Source organism: Eptesicus fuscus, chromosome 19 (assembly GCF_027574615.1).
Source record: "Eptesicus fuscus isolate TK198812 chromosome 19, DD_ASM_mEF_20220401, whole genome shotgun sequence".
In the NCBI taxonomy this organism is placed as follows: domain Eukaryota; kingdom Metazoa; phylum Chordata; class Mammalia; order Chiroptera; family Vespertilionidae; genus Eptesicus; species Eptesicus fuscus.
Window position 1 is genome coordinate 14,999,673 of NC_072491.1, and position 12,644 is coordinate 15,012,316.

The 12,644-nt window shown below is 35.6% G+C and overlaps 1 protein-coding gene across 39 annotated transcripts in view; it reads left to right on the forward strand.

Annotated features, from left to right (window-relative positions):
* RIMS2 (regulating synaptic membrane exocytosis 2) overlaps positions 1-12,644 on the forward strand; it is a 357,229-nt gene that overhangs the window by 186,821 nt on the left and 157,764 nt on the right. For 24 of the 39 annotated variants that reach the window (XM_054708317.1, XM_028155990.2, XM_054708319.1 and 21 more), the window contains 2 exons: positions 1,442-1,598; positions 3,062-3,178. In XM_054708317.1, coding sequence (XP_054564292.1) covers positions 1,442-1,598; positions 3,062-3,178 — 274 coding nt within the window. Of the gene's footprint in view, positions 1-1,441; positions 1,599-3,061; positions 3,179-11,419; positions 11,486-12,644 lie in introns of all 39 variants that reach the window. The other 15 variants (XM_054708316.1, XM_054708318.1, XM_028155991.2 and 12 more) reach the window with 1 other exon arrangement.

A 12,644-nucleotide genomic window follows, 5' to 3' on the forward strand; every position in this document is an offset into this window, starting at 1 on the left:
AAGAACCTTCTGGCAACCTGATTAGTTCTTATTGCTGGAACACCTGCACCAATTGTTAGATTGAATATTCATATGGAAATATTTTAGATAAGTGAATTCTTATTAATTTCCTGTTTTAAACTACTAAATAATAAGGATTTCTCTATAATTTTGAGGAATTATTGTATAATTAAAACTTCTTTACATACTGTGCTAACACTGTGAAAGAGAAGAAAATCTTTTTGAGATCATCAACATACCCAAATGTCAAATACTTGAATAAGTATTTTGAATTTTTTTTTCATTGTTGTTGTGTTGGTTAAGTATCAGATGCAGCTACTTTTGAAATTATGGCATTATAGTTTAAAATATTTGCTAATGTATTATTAAAAATTATCTGATGATTTAAAATTTAGGTAAGTAGCCATTTTTTTAAAAAGTAAATTCTGGGGAAAAATATATCACACTTTACTCTTTAATATTGTGAAAATGTTTCTCTTCTTCTTGAAGGTAAATTAACCTAACAGATTTCAAGGGTATGACTAATTTTACCTTGAACAAAATAAGTTCTATTGCATGTAAAACATGCTACAGTTGCACCAATTATTGACAAGAATTTTTGTTTGGCAATTTTTGTTAAGAGTCGAATCAGTTAACATGCTATCAAGGTACCTATTACTTTTTAAAAATTCCATGGCTATCTTTTAGTTTTTATTTTTGCACTAAGGGTGAACAATATATTAATTTACTACAACTGGAAAAGATAATTTACATGTTTTATGGTTTGTGAATTAAACCTCAATAAAATGGTTTTGAAAAATATTTCCCATGGTCTCTTGCTTGGGAATCATAACAATTTTCTCCCCAAATTTATTCTATTCCTTTAATAATTGATTTTTCCAGTTTTCTTTATCCTAAAACATTTCTTTCAGGTTTTGAACTTCTTCATCTTGATGCCATTTTTGGCACATCTCAATTCTTTCATCTTCTATTTTCAGAATGGCAAAAATATGATCATTTTATTTTTCCATTCTGTTAAAGAAAGTGTATTTTTGAAAAAGAACTTTATAGGAATCTTTCATTATTTGGGTTAACACTGTCTATTTTTTTCTCCTTTTCTATTACTGATTAGTGTTTAGAAAACCTGAATAATTCAAAGTATTTACCCTGGGTTCATTATTTTTTAACATCAGAAAAAAATCATCCTTGTTTCTACATTTTCCTTTCTGCCTATGTAGAGAGTATATCGTGAATCATTTAATAATCCGTTGAGGACTGTATTTGAGTATTTGTCATCCTTTTTTAAGTGTTTACAAAGTATTATTATGTCTTCATGTTATACTATACCTTTACCATATTCAAAGGCTTCAGCTTCACCAGCATTTTATGTTTTTCATTAAAGTAGGAACTACAAAAGGACTTAGTGTGTAGGTAACTGTCAACTTAATCTTTCCACCTTTAGATTATCGACACAATGGCCGAGATCTTCAAAGCTCAACTTTATCAGTGCCAGAACAAGTAATGTCATCCAACCATTGTTCACCATCAGGGTCTCCTCACCGAGGAGATGTTATAGGAAGGACTAGATCGTGGTCACCCAGTGTCCCTCCTCCACAAAGGTAAGGTAGCATACACATTTTATTCGTAGGACGGTGTTACAAGCCTATTTATGGTAAAATACCATGAATAACCTCTTAAGATAATAAATTCTTGTGGAAAAAGTGTCTTCAGGAGAAACAAAGATGCTATTGGATAACCTACATAATGAGAATAAAATAAAAGATAGTCTACTTTCTGACTTTGGAAGACCCATGTACTATTTTATTGGAAGAGTTCAAAATTATAAACAGGATCCAGCTTGAAATCACTTATCAATATTGAGCAGATCTAGTTATGACCAACTTATTATATTTATAAATGGTAGAGATATCGATAACTTAAGAAACAGGAAAAAAATACACATATGATGGCACTTTAAAATTAGGAACCATCATGCGAAGAGTTAAAGGGAAGGATGGCTTAGTGAATCTGTAGCTCCAGGTCTTACGCCTTGTGGAAAACTCTGATCAATCCAGGTAAGTATGAAAGGCTTAATAGAGTTAGAGCCATGGAAATAATATGCTTGCCATTAATAAATATGTGCATAATTCACAATATATATACTTGAATATTTAATAAATTTGAAATTTTTGAATTTTGACATTTGAACATTATAACTCCTATTATAAATGAATAATTGAATTAATTTTAGACTTGGAATTTTTAATCATAATCTTAATTTGATGTATGGTATGAACCATCTAAGAGAACTTGAAGTTTTTATTTATAAACATAACTTATTTAATTTATAAGGATATTAAGTACTTAAAATGTTTACTTAAGTTTAGACATTGAAATTAAAAAGGAAATGTAATATATTGACTTCATAAACATAGTTTAAAATGTTTGAAGTTGTTGAGTTAACTAAGTTTGACAGTGAAACTAAAATTATTGAGTTTTTTTAAAAATAATTTCTTAAATGCGATAGACCTCTCAATAGAGTGATATGATTAGGAACTTATATAAAAGACTTATTCTATCATGAAAAGGAGATAGATGATCCAGACCAAGGATAGTAGCTTAAAAAATCATCATGATCAATTAGAAATACTTCAGTTTAGATTTTTTTTAAAGCAATCATTATCTCTAAAATGGGATCTGGCAATATATTGCCTATAAGCAACATGCTGAACTCGTTTTCTCCACACTAATCAGTTTTTCCAGTGGTATTTTTGTATTATTGAATATCACTACTAGAGATATTATTAGCTTTGATAATCATATCACTATCCTTATCAATAGTATCTTAGTTTTATGTCATATCTCTGTTCCAGAACTAATCTCCTAACTTCACTGTCAACCTCCAGTGGGCATTTATACTATTAGCCAGAGGGACAACTACTTAGTTTAAACAAAACAAAAAACTTGGACTTCACATGATAGTAATTTTTGTCTTTTTCTACTGTATTCATTAATAAACCTCGTTTGTTAGTATAGTATATGATTATGATTTGAGTATATTTAATGGGTCTTGCCATTTCAGTCGGAATGTGGAACAGGGACTTCGAGGGACACGCTCTACTACTGGCCATTATAACACAATTAGCCGAATGGATAGACATCGTGTCATGGATGATCATTATTCTCCAGACAGAGACAGGTGAATATGATTAGATACTCTTCTATCTTATTATAATCGCTGCCTTCAGGAAAGAGGGGTTACTATTAAATGTTTTCATTCTGAAATTTCTTAAACCCTACGTTTTCTTCACAATGCCTACATTCATTCTTATGACCCCCCCACATCATTAAAAAAACCCACACTAAAACAAAACAAAACACAATAGTTTCTTTAGTAAGAAAAAACACACATCTTGCTCTTGCAATTCTGGGCCTTTGTTAAATCAAATTAGTAAGGTAGTAAATTTGCACATGAGGTTATAATGATAGTCATAATGAAAATGAGGTGTTTTATCATTTTTACCTTATAATTATTATCTATAAAAATACTTCCATGAGGCAATAGATTTTAGTCTGTTACATTCATAGGGAAATCAATGTGACTTTTATATATAAAAGTATTGAGATAAGTCTGGTTTGTTTAGGAAACACAAAAACTGATTCATGAAGAGGTTCTTCCTCATGGCTATAGTAAACTTTTTAAGCATCGTAAAAGAATCATGCTGTTGATTGCTGTATTTGGAAGAATTCTCTAAATTTGCTCTATTAAATGTGACATACTTGGAATTAATTAATTACTACTAATTTTTTAATTATGCATATTGATTAATTCTAATTCATGGTTTGTTGTTTATAAAATAAAAAATGCTATATTTTCCCCAAACTACAAAATGTGTTTGAAATAAGAAAAGAAAACATAATTTACCATTCAAAGAATGTTGTGATAAAATAACAAGGCAACTCAGAAGTCCTTTTGTATGCATCCTAAACTAATTTTAGTAGAAATACTTGGATTTAAATTAACTAATATGAGCTGTATCTACCAATATCCATAAATTTGTTATTTCTACATACAGGGTTATATATTCAATTCATGCTTGTAATTTCATTGTTTTTTAGCACATGTTTTCTTTAATAGAGTAAAGCAAGTATTGGCTTTTGAGTCTGAGACCTAAGAAGAAATTAGGAAGTTATTAAATTAATGTCTTTATCAGTGTTGAATGAAAGTTAGTGTAGTATATTACTTTTATTTGTTTGACTTTTTCATAGTTTTTTAGGTCTTTAGGTGTAACTATAGGTATGCTACCTATGAAAATTTATGCTTATAAGTACAATAAGAATGAATGAAAGATAAACTATGTTGTCATGATTAGGAGTTGGAAGGAGTCCTATGAGGGTGTGTGAATGATTACTTTTGTCACTTAATAAAATTTTAATGTGTTTGATTGTTTCTGGAAACTATCTGTGTAGTGATTCACAAACTCATTGTTTATTGAAAGTGTAAGGAAATGAAGGGACAGAAAAGTCTGAAACAACTTGAAATCCTTCAAGTTTATGTTAAGTTTTTCTTATAATTAAAAATGGACCTGATATTTTCTCTGAAGATAATATGGTCTAAATCTTGCAAAGAAGGATGGAATAAAATTAGCCTCATCCACAAAAGGTGTCACTATCATGCAAACATATAATATTTTAGTAATATTTTAAGGAAAAATGGCCCTAGTGTTAATGACAAAAAATTTGACTTAGCCTTGGTTATTACCTGATATAGTCAAAATTGAAATATTATTTTTCTTGTTCACTTTATAACTTTTAAGAGTTCTAGTTTAGCAAAAATTTTCAAGTAATTCAAAGGTTTGGAGAAATTGATCTATGTGGTTTTATTACTCTCTTAGAGTGCCATATATTATTACTAGATCATAATTACTGTTAATTATGAGCTGTTTTAAATCCTTTTTGAAATAAGTAAAATAGAATGTCATTTAAATAGGACTATAAAACCATTTGTAATATATTATTTTTGAGTTATCTGTGCAACCATTATTTATTAACACAAGGAATAAAAACTACAGTATTATCTACTCTATCATAATATTAAATAATGGGTACTTCATTTCTGTTTATCCTAATATTCTAAAATATTTTCAATAATAGAATAAACATAAAAACATTGTAATTTTTATGTATTATTTAATTGGTAAAAGTACTCTAAAACTCTTACAGTGAATATTCATCAACAGCATTTTATTGGGGCAATCACATGGTTGATTAAGAAATCTAAAAGAAAATTTCCTTTGAAGTAGTAAGTAAATTTAGGTATTTTGCCTGGTGTGTTAACCTTTCTTGTCAGTGAGAGTTGATGCATTGGACTAGAACAGTGTTTTATTGAATACTTCGTCGTGGTATTTGAAACCAAAAGGCATTGGGTTTGAATTTAGGCTTTACACTTGCTCACCATGTATCTTTGGGGAAATTAACCTCTTTGGAATTTGATTTCCTTATTTATATAATTAAAATAGTAGTGCCAATTTTACACTGTTGTTGTACCCACTGAATGACACAGAGCCTCCAGTTATACTCGGAAAATGTGCCTTAGCCTTTAGCATGTTTAAAGGATCTTTTGTCTTTCAAATAATTTACATTTTATGTGCTTATCAATTAAGCAGAAAAAAGGGAAATCAGTCAATTCGTATGTTTTTTGAAAAGCTATGTAGAGAATGTAGGACATGAGTTGGGCCTTGAAAAATGAGCATGTTTATCCAGGTGAGAACAAGAACAGAGATACAGGGGCAGAACACACATGTGCGTCCGAAAGAGCCAGTATGAAGGAAAATAAGCATGGCTTAATAGAGCAGTGGGAATAAAATGTTTTTTTTATTTATACCAAGTGAATGCAGCAAAAGGATCTTGGGTGGATTTTTGGGGTGCTTATTGAAACAGTATGGTTTAGTATAATATTCATAGGTGCATTTATAATTTTCTACAGAATCTCAAGGGGATCTTATGACAACATTAGGTTAAGAGGTATAACATGACTACACAAAAGCATACAGTAAGGGTTTTCTAGAAAAACAGAACCAGTAGGCTAGATAAATAGACGGACAGACAGACAGATAGTAAGGAATTGGCTCACATAATTATGGAGGCTGAAATGTTCCACAGTCTGCTCTCTGAAAGCGGAGACACATGAAAGTTTGGTGTAATTGAGTCCAAGTCTGAGGTCTGAGGTCTGATAACCGGGAGGTGATGGTGTAAACCTCATGCTGGGGGCCAGAGAGATAGGAGATGTCCAATTCAAAAGTGAAGCAGGAAAACAGGGAGGAATTCCTCTTTCTTCCTCCCTTTTTTCTATTCAGACCCTCACCAGATTGCATGATGCCCACCCACATTGAGGGCAGTCTACTCGGTCCATTAATTCAAATGCTCATCTCATCTGTAAGCACCCTTACGGACACACCCAGGAATAATGTTTCATTATTGGCACCTCTTGGATAGTTAAGTTAATGCATTAAAATTAACCAACACTAAAGGAAAAATAAAATAACTAATGCTTGATGAAGGTGGTTCTTGCTTAATGTTTCCTTTGACATAGAGTCAAAATTAATTATCAGGCTCTTCAAGGAATCTATTAGAAATTAGAGGATGATATATATATTCTGTGAATTTGAAATTTTAACAAGCTTTGAAGTTCACACATTTGCATTACTCTTAAGTAATGTTCAGAAAAAAATGTATTCCTTTTTAATGCAATAAATGTGAACACCAAAATTGTGAAGTGTTATTTCTACTTTATAAATCAGGAATGCCATTTTTTTCATGTTTTTTCTGTTTTCTTATACTACATAGGTTTATAGTCTTCTGTTGACATTTCTAGAATGTTCCCATGACTGTGTGAACCACTGCTGTCTTTGGAGTGTAGGTTTACCATAAAAATGGTATAATTCTGTTTTTACTTCAATTCAAGCCAAAATGAATGTATTGAGTGGGTCAACCACTGTGTACAAAGATTTAAAATAGACATTATCCTAGTCTAGATAAACAGATGATCCAACTAATTATAACATCTAATGTATACCAGCAACTAGTTGGCATATACAATATACAGTATGCCAACTAATTATAAAAAATAGAGGACTGTGAGGCAGAATCATAATATTGCAACAGATTGGAAAGAAAATTACTTGCTTGGGTCTATTGGAAACGTTTTAAAAAGAAGTTGGACTTTAACGATTGATTAGAATTTTGAAATTTAATGAAGAGGAGACAGAGGGCACAATGGGCATTCTTGGCAGAGTGACGTGAGCATGAACAAAATCTTGCCATCAGGAAAGCATGGCTTGTACTTAGAGAATCTCAGGTAGTCTGGTGTACCTCAATAAAATGTTGTGGTATGGGAGGTGGGAAGTAATAGGAGATGAAGATTCAGAGGGGTTTAGAACTCAATTTGCATGCCATTTTAAGGAATATGTACTTGTTTTATGATGTGGGAAGCCATTGAAGGATTTTGAGCAAGGTAGCTACATGATCAGAAGCATAATTTGCAAATATACTTCTCTAGACAAGGTAGAGAATGGATTGGATCAGGAGAGGGTTGGGGTCTGAAGGAAGGGAGACCTACTAGAAGGTTATTTTAATAGACAGAGTAACCCTGATTTAGAGTAATGGCAGAAAAAAGGAAATGGGGGGATAAATCTGAGTGAAACCAGCAAGGTTTATAAATCAGTTGAACGTGGACAATAAGAAAGGTGGAGGAGTTAAATTCTGAGATTTTAAAACTTGGTTTATCAAATAAATATTTAAATTCTTAGTTGAAACTGGGATTACAAGATGAGGAATAGCTGATGTATTATATTAAGCTCCAAAGGGGGGATTAAAGAATTATAATGAAAGTAGGCCTTTAGAGGTCTTGGAGTCCCAGCTTCTGAAGAGGCACCTGAAGGTTGCCTGTTGTAGGTAAGGATGAAGTGGAATGGAAAGGGTGTAGGTCTCTCATTTTCTCTAGCCCCAGAGTCATTCTGATTTTACTGCATTTATATGTATCTATTGGTTTAACTTAACATTTTGTTTGAAAATTAAAAGAAAATTTGAAAACCACTGCTCTAGCCCTCTCATTTCACAAATGTAGCACCAGATGTCCGAATAGGCAGATGACTTGGTCAAGCCTCACAATTAGCATGTGTTTTTCTGAAGAGTCTGCAGGACATTCAAGCAGCCGTGTGAAGAGCCCAGAAGGCCGCTGGGAATGTGTTGCGAAACCCAAAGAAAAATTAAGGCTAAAGCTAGAGTTTGCACCGTAAGAACAAGTAATGTTATCTGGAGAATGTGTTGGAATATAAGGAAGGTCAAGGATTAAACCTTGAGAAACCACTGCACCTAAGAATACAGAAAAAGGGAATCTAGTAGATGAAATGAATAAAGAAGCAAGAGACCAAGCCATATGTACAAATGTTAAGACTCTGAATTTTAAATTAAGGAAGCCCTGAGCTTGAAACCCAGTCCTGCTACTCACTATATGGCTATGGGCAAGCACTCACAGCTCAGTGTCTCTGTTGGTGGGAATACTAGCACCCACCTCAAAGAGTTTTTATGAGAAGTAAATGGGATAAAGAAGACAAAGTTTAATGGAGTTCTTGGCACATAGTTAGATGTTAAATAGATATGATTTTTATAGCCAGAAAAATAGTGTTGAGAAACCAAGAGAAGAGTGTCAAGAAATAGAGGTTGAAAATCAATGTCTACCTAATACCACAGATAAATGTAGTATGATGAAGATTAAGAAAAGATTAAGGGATTTTTTCTAGGATTTCACAGATAACATTCACAGGATAACTTCAAGAGAATTGTAGAGACAAAAGTCAAGGAAAGTCACAGAGATGCAGTGGCTTGTGAGGAAGGCAAGTTCAGTTAAGCTTTTATTTTTAGGATTAAGTGCACTTGAGGAATGATAGATAATCTATCCCATATAATAAGAGAGGAATATGCTAATTATCTGTTACGCCTTGAGGCTTAACGACCAACCGAATAACGACCAGATCACGGATCTGCAGGAGGGTGGGGCAGTGAACTACAAGCCTACAAGCAGGCGGGGAAAAGCTACAGGAGGGGGCAGGGCAGCAAGCTATTAGGGGGAGGGGGGCGGGGAGAACTACAGGAGGGCGGAGCAGCAGGTGGAGAGCTATAGGAGGGTGGCAGAGAGCTACTGGTGCATGGATTCTTGTGCAGGGCTACTAGTGTATATATATATATGCTCCTAAGCAACCGTTTGATCAGTCGCTATGACGCTCACTGACCACAAGGGGGCAGACACTCCATGCAGGAGCTACCCCCTGGTGGTCAGTGTGCTCCCACAGCGGGAGCGCCCGCTCAGCCAGAAGCCGGGCTCATGGCTGGCGAGCGCAGCTGTGGTGGCAGGAACCTCTCCTGCCTCCGTGGCAACGCTACTGAGAGGCGGTGATGGCAGCTGCGGCAGGCACAGCAGGGCCAGGATGAGCAGCAGTGGAGCTGCGCCCGGCCCCAGCTGGGGCTCCTCCCCAACCGCCTGCCACTTCGGCACTGGATTGTGAGAGAGCGCAAGCCAGGCTGAGGGACCCCACCCACGCATGAACCCGTGCACCGGGGCTCTAGTAGACAATAATGAATGAAGCAAGGTCATGTGGGAAGTGGAATTACAAGTAGAGGAATTTCTTCCTTTGGTGAAGAAGAAAGGGACAAGTGAAGATATAAATATATATTTGCTCTATATTTAGAGGTAGAAGAATGGAAGTTGAGAGAGTTCAAGGTTGGTTTCTATTTTTTACTGAAAGGCAGTGATCATCTGCCAAAATTAAGTGTTTTAAGAAAATAGGAAAATTTTCAATTAGTGGTATGCAAAGAAGAGAATCACAGACGACTAGATGGTCAGTGTGCTGCTTTGATGGCAATGGTGGACATGAGGCATGGAATGCAGCAGAGGCAATATCATGCAATCCTATCTAATAAAAGAGTAATATGCAAATTGACCATCACTCCAAGACACAAGATGGCTGCCCCCATGTGGACACAAAATGGCCACCATAGGATGGCCTGCAGGGGAGGGCAGTTGTGGGCAGTTAGGGGTGACCAGGCCAGCAGAGGAGGGCAGTTGGGGGAGACCAGGCCTGCAAGGGAGGGAAGTTGTGGGTGATCAGGCAACGAGGGAGGGCAGTTAGGGGTGACCGGGCCAGCAGAGGAGGGCAGTTAGGGGAGACCAGGTCAACAGGGGAGGGCAGTTGGGGGGTACCAGGACTGCAGGGGAGGGGTGTTGGGGGGGCAGGCCTGCAGGGGAGGGCAGTTGGGGGGGACCAGGCCTGCAGTGGGGGGCAGTTAGGGGTGATAGGGCCAGCAGGAGAGGGCAGTTGGGGGCAACCAGGCCCGCAGGGGAGGGCAGTTAGGGGTGACCAGGCCCACAGGGGAGGGCAGTTAGGGGTGGTAGGGCCAGCAGGGGAGGGCAGTTGGGGGTGACCAGGCCTGCAGGTGAGGATAGTTAAGGGTGACCAGACTGGCAGGGGAGGGCAGTTAGGGTTGACCAGGCCATCAGGGGAGGGCAGTTAGGGGCAATCGGGCCTGCCAAAGAGCAGTTAGGTGTCGATCAGGCTGGCAGGGGAGTGGTTAGGGGGTGATCAGGCTGGCAGGCAGAAGCGGTTAGGGGCAATCAGGCAGAGGCAGGCGATTGGTTGGGAGCCAGCAGTCCTGGATTGAGAGAGGGATGTCTGACTGCCCGTTTAAATGGGCAGTCAGACGTCGCTCAAGGGGTCCCAGATTGGAGAGGGTGCAGGCTGGGCTGAGGGACACCCCCCTGCCCCCCACGAATTTCGTGCACCGGGCCTCTAGTAAACATAATAAAAATAATGAATGGAAAAATGTCTAGTACCCAATAAATTTAATAAATACAGCTAATCAGAAATTATTTGAATCAGTTTGCTCTTCACTAAATTGAATTTATAAAGAAAGTCTTTTAAGTTATTAATGATTGAAGAAGAAATAATTGCCTTGTAAAATCTCCGTATTAAAATTTGCCTCTTTTATTATTTTCTTCTGAGCTTTCTGGTTATTTTATTATTTTTCTCTTCTCACCTTTCTTCCTAAAAAATTGGAAAGCATCTATATTGTGTAACATTTTACCGATTGTGTTGAAGATGTTTGGGTAATAACTGACAAGAATTTATTTTGGAATATGATTTATTTAGATCTCAATTTGTTATCTTTTGTTGTGTTTTATTTTAGAATACTTAGAATATTTTAACCTTTATCGCTGACATACCATATGTATATTGGGTGGAAAGAGCAAGCTTTCCAGTAACAATTTTCATTTGCTTTGCTTACTATCTGCTTATCTTTTTTAATCTCACTTTTTAAATGAAACTATACCTTTTCATTTCTTTCCTGAGTCTCATTTATGTTCTTGTTTCTGCCACGCTTGCAGTCACTTTCTTACTCTACCTCGCTCCAGATACAGTCAGACCATTGACCGTCATCACAGGGATGGCAGGTATACTTTTTCTTACAATTGAGTCTGTTCGTAGAATTGCATGTGCCTGTCTATTAATGTGATATAATTCACTTCTACTTCTGTTTTATATGTACATATGGTTATGATGAAATATGGGTACATTATCCTTATAAAATAATAGTAAATAAGGCAATACAAACTCTTCGATTGCAGTAACATGTCAAAAATACTGCTTCCTTTAAATGATTCTAAAATACTGCTTCCTTTGATGATTCTAAAATTTTAGTTTTCCAAGAATTACAATTAATTCTTGATTTCCTAGAAGGATCGAATACAGTTTAATTGCATCTGGCTGCCCACCTTCCTCAACAGAGTTCGTAATTAGGTATTTAGACAGCACTGGTTGATTTGTACGTATTTTAACAACCTGCTTCCCTCCGTCAACAGTGGCGGAGTCAGTCCTGAAGTGCTGAGGATGAACTGATTGGCTTATGGCTACCTTGTCAAAGGTGGCTGTAATCTCCTTGGTTCTTGTAGATTATTTTAGATCCATGGAGAATACTGGGTCAGTGGGAAAATCTTGGTTCATTTCTCATCTACCACCATTCCCTTTATATTGGAGGGAAATATCAATTACATGGCATTTAACAGAAGAGAGGATTAACTAGAAAAAGGAGGGAAAGAAGGCCTATATGTAGCTTTAGGGATTTGAGCCAGTTCAAGGACAACATTTGAGATCCTATAGGCAGAGAAGAGAATGGCAGTGATAATATGGTGGGTTCAGCTAGTGTAGATAAGGAATTAGATGCTGTGCTCTATCATTTCAAAGTGATTTATGTGTGACCACTTTTATCCTATTACTTTAGTTAATTAAGAGTTAATAAAATAGTTAATAATTTAGTTAATTAAGAGTTAATAAAAATTATCGAAAAATAATGACTAAATTTCTAAGGATTGAAATGATGTAGATAGATGGAAGGAAACATAAAAGATACCATTAACAATATATTCCTAATAATTCAAGTTTTGTGATGTCTTTCAGTAAATGTAATTAAAATGGAATGGCTTTCAGTTTATTATAGTGATTATTACTATATTTAATTTTCTTTTGCATTTTCTCAGTCTCTTTTATTTTGCTTTCATACTAAATAATTCTTACTTTGTTGCTCTATCTTTTATTTTTAATATTGCTGGATGT